At 42.9% G+C, this 12,486-nt stretch overlaps 1 protein-coding gene across 1 annotated transcript in view; it reads right to left on the minus strand.

Annotated features, from left to right (window-relative positions):
* DGKH (diacylglycerol kinase eta) overlaps positions 1-12,486 on the minus strand; it is a 676,008-nt gene that overhangs the window by 375,509 nt on the left and 288,013 nt on the right. The window contains 1 exon segment of the mRNA XM_030202410.1: positions 3,547-3,657. Within this exon segment, the coding sequence (XP_030058270.1) occupies positions 3,547-3,657 (111 nt within the window).

Below are 12,486 nucleotides of genomic sequence, written 5' to 3' on the forward strand. Positions count from 1 at the left end.
TTCCCATAGAAGGCATAGAAGTCTTTTTTGGCCTTTATGGTATAACAAAACTTTGTAAAATAAATAAATAAATAAAATAAATAATTATCAGACACAATGTCAAATAGCACAAAACCCTGCAAAACAGCAATAACGTCCTGAACTCAAATAGCGAATGTAGAAGTAACAGTGTTAGAGTGACTAGACTAAGCTTAATATCATATTCAATAGAGTATTTTCTACGCCTTCACAGGTCAAAGAAGGAAAATTGAAGATCTGGCACCAGCTGTTGCACGGCACTCCAAAGTTGTACCCAGAATCAAAGATCCTGAAGCCAGGCTTCCTGTGGACAGCAAAGGGGCCTTCGCTCTGCTGCCACCCACCTCCTCTGACAAAATTTCCTGTGGCCATGTGGGTGAGACACAGCAAAATGAAGGCTCTGGGCTGGCCAGAAACTGCCTGGCTTCATCACTACCAGTAAAGGACATCTGATGTCTCTCCCTCATTCACATGGGGGGAGGGAGGAGGGAGGGAAAGGCATGTCAGGAGAGAGCAATGCCAGACCCATGGGGAAGAGAGAAATGCCAGACCATGGGAAGGGAGGAGATGCCCAGTGCCCATCCATGTTGACCAAGGGCCCAACCAAAACATTAGATTTGGCTACACTACTGGATTGTAGGCTTTTTTGGGCAGAAACTTAACATACTTGAATTTTAAAAATGTTAAAAGCTGCCTTGCGTCTTATTTGGAAAAGTGTGTTAAATTTTCTAGATGAAGTATCAGCAGCACATCCTTACAGAGAGAAGCAGAATAAGCTAGACTACACAGAACTAAATATTAGCAGAATAGATCTTGTCGGTCATATGTCCAGAGCTCAGAAAAATTCTCACCAATCCAAAAATAAGTGACTACAAACTATAAATAGAAATATAAAGATAAAATCTGAATTTTTATTGCACCCTTATTCATAGTAATATAGTAAATGTTGGCAGATAAAGTCCTGCATGGTGGCCAGAGCTAAATCTAGCACCCTGCACAGGTTCCACTCTTTCATTAATCTCTGTCTCTCCCTGCATATTTTGGGGCACAGACCATAAAAGTCTGCCTGGCACTGGTCCTACTTCCCAACTACTGGAGTTGTTGTTGAAGCCCACTCCAGCCCTGATCTTGATCTGTTTTTGCTATTTACGGGACCTAGACCATAGAAGTCTGCCCGGCTTTGGGCTTATTTCCCAACTTCTGAAGCTGCCATCAAAACTCACTCTAGTTATGAGAACATTTAAGTTTTGCTTTAATTGGATTCCATCCTTTTTTCATATAGCTTAATTTGTAGGCAATAAGAAAGTGGAACTGTGAAGCTAGGTGGGGGGGGGGGGGGGGGAGCAGACAAAATGCTAAGAGCAGGAGGATTAGGAAGTGGAATGACTGTTCTTTTCTTTGCTCCAGGCTCACCGCCCCCACCCCTGTCAGAGGGAGGAGCTGGACTAGAACAACTCTGTTGCTCTGGAATCTAAGTTTCACTCACTTCCTTTCTGTTCCCTGCAAGAAAAGAAGGAAAAGAAAAAAAGAAACAGAGAGGCTGAACTGGAAAGCAGAGTGGCTTTTCATTGCTCTGCTCATCAGCGCTTCAGGAAATCGCCTAGTTCAACGGAAGAACTGGCCCTGGTTAAAAAGTTGTACACTTGTTTATGTATACTGATGTTCCAAACATCCACGCACACAACATCTTACTTACATACTTAAACTCGGGTCCACCTGTGTATTTGGCACATCAGGCAGCAGGTTCTCACCAAAGTTTTCAGTTGGCAACAATGTCCTTGTTTTTTCTCTATGTAATGCCAGCGTGGAGGGGCATAATCGAACGGGGCGCCAAGTTTTCCTGAGTTCGTCCTCGCAAGATGTCCCCGCGAAGGGGAGGGGAAACCCGTATTATCGAAACAAGATGGGCGTCCATCTTTCGTTTCGATAATACAGTTGGGGACACCCAAATCTCAACACTTAGGTCGACCTTAGAGATGGTCGTCCCTAGTTTTAAGCAATAATGAAAACTGAGGACGCCCATCTCAAAAACGACCAAATCCATGTCATTTGGTCATGGGAGGAGCCAGCATTCGTACTGCACTGGTCCCCCTGACATGCCAGGACACCAACCGGGCACCCTAGGAGGCACTGCAGTGGACTAACTGAATGGAAAAAGGCATGCAGAGGTCACTAACCACCTCCCACCCCGAAAAAAACAACTTTAAAAACTTTTGTCTATAGAGTATGGGTGAAGGACATCCTTTGTTATGCCTCCATCCCTGCGATGGCAGTTGAGGATGTCCTTCGCTATTTATTTATTTATTTATTTAGATTTTGCTCACATCTTTTTCAGTAGTAGTTCAAGGTGAGTTACATTCAGGTACACTGGATATTTCTATGCCTCCGTCCCTGCAATAGCAGTTGAGGACGTCCTTTGATATGCCTCCGTCTCTGCAATGGCAGTTGAGGACATCCAAAATGTGGATGTTTGTGAGAAGGATGTCCATGGCTGGATGTTTCTGTGAGAAGGATGTCCATGCCTGCTATGCCTCTGACACCCCCTTTATTTATTTGGATTTTGAATCACAAGTAGCAACAGTAGGATTTGAACCAGCCACCTCTGGATTGCAAGACCAGTGCTCTAACCACTAGGCTACTCCTCCACCCAACCCCACTCCATTCCACTCCCTTGAAATTTGGCCATCCCTGTGGGGGGGGGGGGGGCAGTTGAGGATGTCCAAAATGTTTGAAAGAAGGACGCTCACGCCTTCATTACACCTCTGCTGACACACACATACCTCCCCCCCCCCCCAGGGACCTGCATACTGCCCCCCCCCCCCAGGGATAGCCAAATTTCAAGGGAGTGGAGTAGAGCAATATGACTAGGGGACACTCAAGGAAGTTAGATGGAAATACTTTTAAAACAAATAGGAGAAAATATATTTTCACTCAACGAATAGTTAAGCTCTGGAACTCTTTGCCAGAGGATGTAGTAACAGTGGTTAGCGTATCTGGGTTTAGAAAAGGTTTGGACAAGTTCCTCAAGGAAAAGTCCATAGTCTACTATTGAGACTGACATGGGGAAGCTACTACTTGCCCTGGGATTGGTAGCATGGGTTCTGTCAGGTACTTGTGACCTGGCTTGGCCACTGCTGGAAACAGGATACTAGGCTAGGTGGATCATTGGTCTGACCCAGTATGGCTATTCTTATGTTCTTATGTTATCAGTTTTCAGTTCTCTATCTCTACCTGCTGGTTGATGGACACAACTATCCCCACAGATTCTGGAATAATGGGAAGCTATGTAATGGAAGTTTTATTTTCTTTTGTTTTACAGTGGAAGGCCTAATAGCAGCTGTTTTAGGGGGTCTTTTACTAAGGCACGCTAAAATTGGGCATGTGCTAAACATTAGAGATGCCTATGTATTTCTATGGGCGTCTCTAGCGCGCGTTAAAAACATGAGCGCGCCTTAGTAAAAGACCCTCTTATTTTCTTAAATATCACAGATGCAATAATTACAGTAGACAATTATTTCAAATTCTTACTTTAGAATCCTTGGCATAGTAAAGCGTGCGTCCTCTGAGTTTGAAATAACGTTTTTTCCATCTTTGAAAAGAGCTGGTTTGTTTCAGTAATAATCCTTCCTTGATACTTGTCTGAAAGAGAAACAGATAACACGTCACCTGAAATGCAACATAAACTCAAATCTATATTATTAATTGATGTTTCTTTGGAATGCATATAGAAAGTTGGAGAAGCAATTCAAGATTATGAGTTATGGATGACCTCCTGGATCAGGTTTCTCTTGTCCCCATGTTTAGTTGTTTAAGGGTCTAAAACAGGCTTTTCCAAGTTCAGTCCTTGAGGATGCAAGCAGACCAAGTTTTCAGTGGATACAGTGGGCATGCAAATCTTTCTCATGTATATTCATTAAGGATATCCTGAAAACTTGACTTGTTTCCAGCCCTAAAGGACTGAACTTGGACAAGTCTGGTCTAAAGTGAACACACCTCACTAGGCAACGATGAAAAGAACCATTAGAGCTCAACACTGTGAATACACAACAAACAAAAAATAGTGGAAACACTCAAAGTATACACTGCAAATATTAATCAGTGTTTAACACCACACTGATTTTTCATTATTCATGTTTTCATTTTTTTTGTTCTGACAGGAAAAAAAAAGACCTCAGCAGGACTGCTGCACTTTTTTTCAAATTGCAATAAAGCAACTCAAATGACCCCCAATTACAAAGAAGGGCAACCTTCGAAAGCTAATCAAGAAATGTATTAAGTTATGTCCAATAAAAAAGGTATCATCTTGTTTTCTTTTCCATGTTTTATTTTGTTTGATTTCTATTGATAACCTTAAGAGTGGACTAACACGGCTACCACACTCCTCTACTTAATCATCGGTCAAAAAACTCCCATAATTTTGCTTTAAATACAAAAAATTCCCAATGAATGTACTTAACTCTTATCATTTAATAACAAGTCCATTTAAGTTATTGCTGACCTGACAAAAGGACAACATGATATAGATTTTCATGCACCGCCTTTCTGGTATACAAATCTCTCTCTTCTATATTCATTGTGGATATCCTAAAAATCTGACTGGTTGGATGTTCCCCGGGGACTGGGTTGAGAAGAACCGAGTAAAGGGTTCAGCTGGCATCAAGTAGGAATGCTTCCATCCCTTTGATAGAACTCCATGCCAGAAATTCATAAGAGAGCTGGGCAGCAAAGATTTGACTACCAGGGTTAGAAGTCAACTGAATGATAGTTAATGAGAGTCATAGATTAAATTTACTCTGAACAGAAAAGGGTGATAAGTGGGTTTAAGTCCTGGATCTGAGTCTGTTCAATATCTTTACAAGCTACATTGCAGTGGGATGAGAAGAGAATATATGTTCTTTTTGCAGAACACAAAGATCAGCAATAAAGTTAACTGTCCAGAGGTTATGGAAAAATAAGGAGTGATTGAAAGACTTGAAGAGCAACTGGAAATTTGACAGCCAAACTGTAATACAAAAAGTGTAGTGTCATGCATTTCGGTTTAAGCAACCTAAAAGCCATATATAATGGTAGGCACTGAACTAAACACAAGATGGATCTGCAGGTAATCATATCTGATGACGTCAAAACTCTGGAACAGTGTAACAAGGCAGGTGAGAGAACTATAGTGCAATGCTAGACTGCATAAGAAAATATATAATCACCAGAAAAATAAGTTGATAAGTATAAAGTTTTTTATGAGACCTCCGACGAAAATAGGTATAGTGGAGGAGTGGCCTAGTGGTTAGGGTGGTGGACTTTGGTCCTGGGGAACTGAGGAACTGAGTTTGATTCCCGGCACAGGCAGCTCCTTGTGACTCTGGGCAAGTCACTTAACCCTCTATTGCCTGCCGCATAGAGTCTGCCATGAGTGGGAAAGCGCGGGGTACAAATGTAACAAAAATAAAATATTCAGTTCTGAAGACCATCTCTGCAGGAAGGAAATAGAATACTCGAGGGCTGTGAAAATAATGTAGTCTACATCACAAACAGTAAAAGGTAGCACAAGGGTCTAAGGAGATGAAATATATAAGAAAACACATACAGTAGGTGAATAATATGAAATAAAAGACCCATATTTCCATAGCTGCAGGAGAGCCAAAATGTTGGATTTTTGATATAGCGAAGGTACTTACCTGTAGCAGGTATTCTCTGAGGACAGCAGGCCTCATGTTCTCACAAGTGGGTAATGTGGCACAGCGTTGCCCAGTACAGGCTTTATAAAAAGCTTTAAGAGATTTGTGGAGCACGAGACACACTCTACCACGCATGTGCGGGTGCCTTCCCACTAGCTGCGAGGGTGCAGTTACTGAAGTTAAATACTACAGTAAGAAAAATAAAAATAGGAGACAACTCTTAGGGAAGGTGGGAGGGTTTGTGAGAATATAAGGCCTGCTGTCCTCAGAGAATACCTACTACGGGTATGTTTGCTTTCTCCGAGGCCAAGCAGGCCACTAATTCTCACGTGGGGTATCCTTAGCATCCAGGCTCACCGAAAACAACAAGCTTTGGTCAATTGGGCCTCGCAATGGCGAGGATATAACTCAAACTAACCTGAAACTATATACATGAGTGAGAGTGCATGCAGCCTGTTTTATTCTGATCCATGATTTGTTGGACAGCTGACCTCTGAAAGCGTTCAGAGCGTTCCAGATCGCTCGTAGTTCCAGGAGTTTGATCTGAAGACCTGTTTCCTAGAAGAACCAGGCTTCCTGAGTGTGAAGCCCATCTACATGAGCTCCCCACCCCAGGAGGGATGCATCCGTCAGCACTTTTTGCGGCTGGAATGGTCATCCCATGGTCAAATTGGATCGGATTGTCCACCACTGAAGAGAATTCCAAAAGTCTGTGGACAGTTGGATTACATCCTCTAGATCCCCCGCAACTTGATACTACTGGGAAGCTATGGTCCATTGAGTTGATCTCATACGTAGATGTGCCATGGGTGTTACATGAACTGTAGAGTGTCCCAAGAGTCTCAGCATCTGCCGAGCTGTGACCTGCTGAGACGCTCGAACTGTGGACACCAGGGACAGGAGGTTTCTGCCCGTGTCTCGGGGAGATAAGCCCGAGCTGTCTTCGTGTCCAATAGTGCTCCAATGAACTCCAACTTTTGAACAGGAGTGAGATGGCACTTGGAGTAATTTATTACGAACCCTAGTAGCTCTAGCACTTGAATAGTCATCCACATGTACTCCAGAGCACCGTCCTCCAAGGTGCTCTTTACCAGCCAATCATCAAGATAAGGAAACACATGCACTCCCAGTCTGCATAGCGATGCTGCGACTACTGTTAGGCACTTTGTAAACACTCTGGGCGCAGATGCCAGACCAAAGGGAAGTACACAGTACTGAAAGTGCTGTGTTCCCAGCCGAAATCGAAGGTACTTCCTGTGAGCTGGAAATATCGAGATGTGCGTGTAAGAATCCTTTAAGTCAAGAGAGCACAGCCAAACATTTCCCTGAATCATGGGAACAAGGGTGCCCAGGGAAACCATCCTGAACTTTTAGGAATTTGTTCAGGGCCCTTTTGTACAAGGATGTATCTGGAATAGAATCCCAGCCCTTCTTCCCCTGGTGCAAAGTGATGCATGTGGAAAAGAGGAACCCATACTATTACTATGTCCTGCAGGGTTCAGCGTTAGGAGTCACGGTCCAAGAAAGGGATCTAGGTGTCATCGTTGATGATACGTTGAAACCTTCTGTTCAATGTGCTGCTGCGGCTAGGAAAGCAAATACAATGTTGGGTATTATTAGGAAAGGGATGGAAAACAAAAATGAGGATATTATTCTGCCATTGTATCGCTCCATGGTGCGACCGCACCTCGAGTATTGTGTTCAATTCTGGTCGCCGTACCTCAAAAAAGATATAGTGGAATTAGAAAAGGTGCAGAAAAGAGCAACAAAGATGATACAGGGGATGGGATGACTTCCCTATGAGGAAAGGCTGAAGAGGCTGGGGCTCTTCAGCTTGGAGAAAAGGCAGCTGAGGGGAGATATGATAGAGGTCTATAAGATAATGAGTGGAATGGAACAGGTCGATGTGGAGCATCTGTTTACACTTTCTAAAAATATTAGGACAACGGGGCATGCAATGAAGCTGCAGTATAGTAAATTTAAAACGAATTGGAGGAAATTTTTCTTCACTCAACGCGTAGTTAGACTCTGGAATTCGTTGCCGGAAAAAGTGGTTAAGGAGGTTGACTTAGCGGACTTTAAAAGAACCTTTGTTTAAACTTTTTCTGTGTCTTTCTGAATTACCTGTATGCTTCCAGCTTACTGTTGTGTTGTATACCACAATCAGGTTTCTTTTCTTTTTGTGCTCTTTGACTGACATTTGTAACCAACTAGTTGCTTTACTGAAGTCAATGGAAACAATTCATCTGCCATGATTTATAAGTGAGGAAGATGACAGAGGTTTCATAATGGATTGTTATGCAAGAAGGTACCAGTGAATGGGTGAGGCAGATGAGGCTCAACCTGAGGCTATGCTGGTACATTTGCAGAGAAGTAGAACGATGGGCCTGATCTGTGTTGTGTCTGCTTTTCTGCTGCTGTTTAGAGTCAGCATTCTGGGGATAAATGGCCAATTCTGCATTTAGGTACACTGTCAGCCCGGACACATTTCATCTTCTCGTGCATTGAAGAGGGGGGGGGGGGGTCATAAACAACATCCCATCAGGACAGCGCATTCAAAAGGTAGTTACACTTTGGACCTGGTAACTTCTGAAGAGCCATTAGCCAGTTTAAAAGATACCTGACAGTGGTCTTTAGTGTCTGGAGCTTTCAAGGCACTGTGCCTGGTGGTATATGATAGTTCTGCTGAGGATGATCTCACACAGTGTACAGAACCAGCAGACCTCTGTATGGAAAAGAATCTCCTGTCCTTGTTTCCCAACAAAAGAAGGCACTTCTCTACATCATTATGACTGCAGACATGGCTGAAGCAGTCCTTCCTGGCTTACAGGGACATGCAAACACAATGCATGCATTCAGCTTCATTATGTCCAGAGCCTAAGCAGACAAGGTACCTCAAATCAGTGTCAATATTCTGTATCTTTCTGCCACCCTGAGAACAGGGATGAAAACTAGACCTGTGTAACATGATAATAAGATTTTTTTTAAAGTATGAAAGTAAATAAAAGACAAAAAACAATGTTGGGAAAATGGCGACGTAAAAAAAAACCACTCAGTCAGGAGGGCATTATTTTCATGTCCACTGGAAGAGTGGGAAAAAAAAACTAAGAAGCTGAGAGGCATATTTTCAAAGCACTTAGCCTTCCAAAGTTCCATAGGTTTCTATGGAACTTTGGAAGGCTAAGTGCTTTGAAAATATGCCTCTGAGACTACTGCTTGCAAGAAGGGCTGCACATCCTCAGAACTTTGTATTAAGAGGGGTGTTTTTACTAAAGCTCAGTGTGTGCAAAGTGTCATGTGGCTCAAATGTATAAAATAGGACACTTATTTAGCGCACACTAAGGAGAAATTAGATCTTACCTGCTAATTTGCTTTCCTTTAGTCCCTCCGGACCGGACCAGGATTGGACTGTTGGGTTGTGCCCACCTACCAGCAGGTGGAGACTGAGAAAAACTCTGACTCTAGAGAGCCAATAGGAGCCCTGGCCATGTGACCTTAGCCTCAGTATTTGAATAACAAAGCAGGAAAGAAAGAAAGAAAAACCTTCTGTGCCGTTTGGAATCCTAGCAGCCACAAATTCCTCGGCAAAACCGAGTACTAGAGCTCACCAGCAACTCTCACCAGAGAAGTGGTATGGCTCACTTGTACTAGAGCTCACCAGCAACTCTCACCAGAGAAGTGGTATGGCTCACTTGTAATATAGCGCACCAGCAACTCTCACCAGAGAAGTGGTATGGCTCACTTGTATTATAGCTCACCAGCAACTCTCACCAGAGAAATGGTATGGCTCACTTGTATTATAGCTCACCAGCAACTCTCACCAGAGAAATGGTATGGCTCACTTGTATTATAGCTCACCAGCAACTCTCACCAGAGAAGTGGTATGGCTCACTTATATTATAGCTCACCAGCAACTCTCACCAGAGAAGGGGTATGGACCACGCAAAGTCTTTTTTTTATATATATATATATATACAGTATCATCTGTTTTGTTTTGTTTTTTTTTTTGAAACATTCCACTTCCAAACTTAATAAAAGAATCTAAAGAGTTGATAGAACATGGGAGAGGCCTGATCCGGTCCGGAGGGACTAAAGGAAAGCAAATTAGCAGGTAAGATCTAATTTCTCCTTCCTTAGCGTCCCTCCGGACCAGACCAGGATTGGACTGTTAGGAAGTACCAAAGCAGGGAGGGACAGACATTGAGAATGCAGTAGAATCCCTGAAGACACCCAAACTAGGATGAATACGAAGGCAAAAGCTTGACGATCCAAGAACTGCCAATAAACTAAATAGAATGACTACAAAGCAAAAAAGCTGAAAAGTCCAAGCGACGCTGAACATTGTCCCCTACCAAGTGGCCGCTATATAATGTCCCCTACCGCACTATCAGTGCAGCGCAAAGGACAGAGAGACTCGAGAAAAAAAAACGACTGAAAGAAAGATGGCAAAGGTAGAAGCGGAGCCGCCTGGAAACAAAAAACTGCAATGAATCTACCTCAGCTGAGAAAGTGGAAACCGAGATCCTGAAGTACAATACTCCAGATATTGTAGACTATTGCTGACCTAGCAACAGATTGGAAGTATGTAAAGCCTGTCAGTGAGAAAGTACCTGATCACTAGAAGCTAAATAGGTAAAAACAAGAATGCAGTTAAATACTATGCAGAAGAAGAAGGTAGCTAAATCCCTGCTGCAAACTAGACTGAAGGTCTAAATAAACTGACAGCCGCTGCAGTTACCCAACATGAAGAAAACATATCTCAGAGCGCAATTCAAATGAGAGAGAAAGAATCATCTGTCACTGTTGCCTCTGCAAGCAGATCACCTGAGACTCTTGTCGTAGACCCCAATTAGTGAACACAGGAATAAATCAACAGTAGACACTTGTTAGTACCTTTCATCTGTTAGATACATGTAGAAGTCAATAAAACACTACACAGTTCCAGGAATAACATGTATAGAATGTTTGTACGTTTAGGAATCTAGCCAGGTGCTCATGGTCTGGATTGGCTGTGGACCGAAAGGTGGCCTCGATAGGACCTTTGAGCTTTTCCCAGTGTGGAATTAAATATGTACTTATGTAGTAGAACTATAAATATACATATATATTTTCACAGATGCAGCCATCAAAAAACTGCTCACTGTGTATATGCTCCCGGCATACTTGCAGGAAGAATGCTCAATCTCAACCACCAGACCCAAGAGCTGCACTAGTGAGAATACAGAGGCCAACTGAGTGGAGGGAATTCCATCCGAGATAAATATCTGGATACGAGAGGGCATCTATCTCTGCCGCTGACAAGACTTTTTAGCAAGAGAGTAAGCAAGGCACATGGAAGGTCAGAGCGAAAAGAAATAGTTCTAGAACTGGGACCTCCCCTTAAGGTACTATCCACTGAGAACTCCCAGAAGTTGTTGGTTTTTTTTTTTTCAATGGTCACGAAATTGACGGAGTGAAAAGCTGCCAAAAAAGACTACCGAAACTCCAAAGAGAATGAAGAAAAAATTCCTTCTTGGGAGCTAGAAAGGAAAATTTTACTCTGCAAAATAGAGCAAGGTAATGGCCGAAGGCCCAAGAACATCCAGAGAAAACAGAAAGTGGGACGCTTGTAGAGAAGACAAAACGCCAACTTGACTAAACAAAGAGAGAAAAAATAAAGACATGCTACGAAATCTAATGAGATCACACGAAAGCTCAAAAGAGAGATCAAATGAGAGACCTGGCTACATGCACCCCGTAACCTAGAGTGTGCCCGAAATGCACCACCCGTTGCTTGACCTGACAACTCTGCCAATAAGACTGTCTGTAATGAACCATACATCTAGGAAAGGATGAAACGAGGAGACGTTGTTTCATGAGCGCCGCTGCTACTACGACCATAACTTAAGAAAAAAGTGCGCGGAGCCGACGTGAGACCGAAGAGCAGGGCAAGAAAACTAGTAATGAGGATCTTCTCATCATCCTCGTATCGTGGACATTACTCCTCCTATACTGAGATGTACTAAGATGTACCGACCCACACCCATAAGAAATGAATGTGGTACTTGCAACCTGGATTGACCACAACTGAGGACAGGATGCTGGGCTTAATGGACTCTTAGACTTTCCCTGTATGACAATACTCATATACTAATAGCAAAAATGCACAGGAAGTGAAAGAATCCCCTTCCAATTGAAAGGAAGGTCTGGAGTGAGGACGTATAGAATGAAAATGAAAGGATCACCATATGTTGAGCATGGACTGAGACACACTGGCCTTTAATTTTACCGGATCTCCCCAAACCTCGTATCATGTCATGCCTCCTTCCTCACTGAGATGTACAGAGATGAACAGACGCACACTCACGAGATAGGAATGTGGTATTTGCAATCTGGATTGACCCCATCTGAAAACAGGATGGGGACTCTTGGCCTTTCCCATTATGGCAACACTTATGCCCTTATGGCAAAAAATGCACAGAAAATGAATGAATCTCCTTCCAAGAGAAAAAAACTCTGGAGAGAGGAAGAATAAAATGAAAATGAAAAGGAATAGACTTGGAAAATACCTATTACGGAAAAGGTGGTGAATTTGTGCCACAGGAGACAAGACTGTACCTGACGTCAAGAAAGCTTGAAACAAGACCCTAAAATCTGTAAGGAAGAGAAAGGGATAGCAGATGTTATGGATGGTCATACTGGACAAAACCAGAATGTTTATCATGTGCCCAGGCTGAATAGATAGAGGAAACAAAAATACAAGTAGATGGCGTGAGGACCTCCCACTATCCTTAAGTGGGAGAAAATGCAAATTGAC

The sequence above is a fragment of the Microcaecilia unicolor genome, chromosome 4 (assembly GCF_901765095.1).
Source record: "Microcaecilia unicolor chromosome 4, aMicUni1.1, whole genome shotgun sequence".
In the NCBI taxonomy this organism is placed as follows: Eukaryota; Metazoa; Chordata; class Amphibia; order Gymnophiona; family Siphonopidae; genus Microcaecilia; species Microcaecilia unicolor.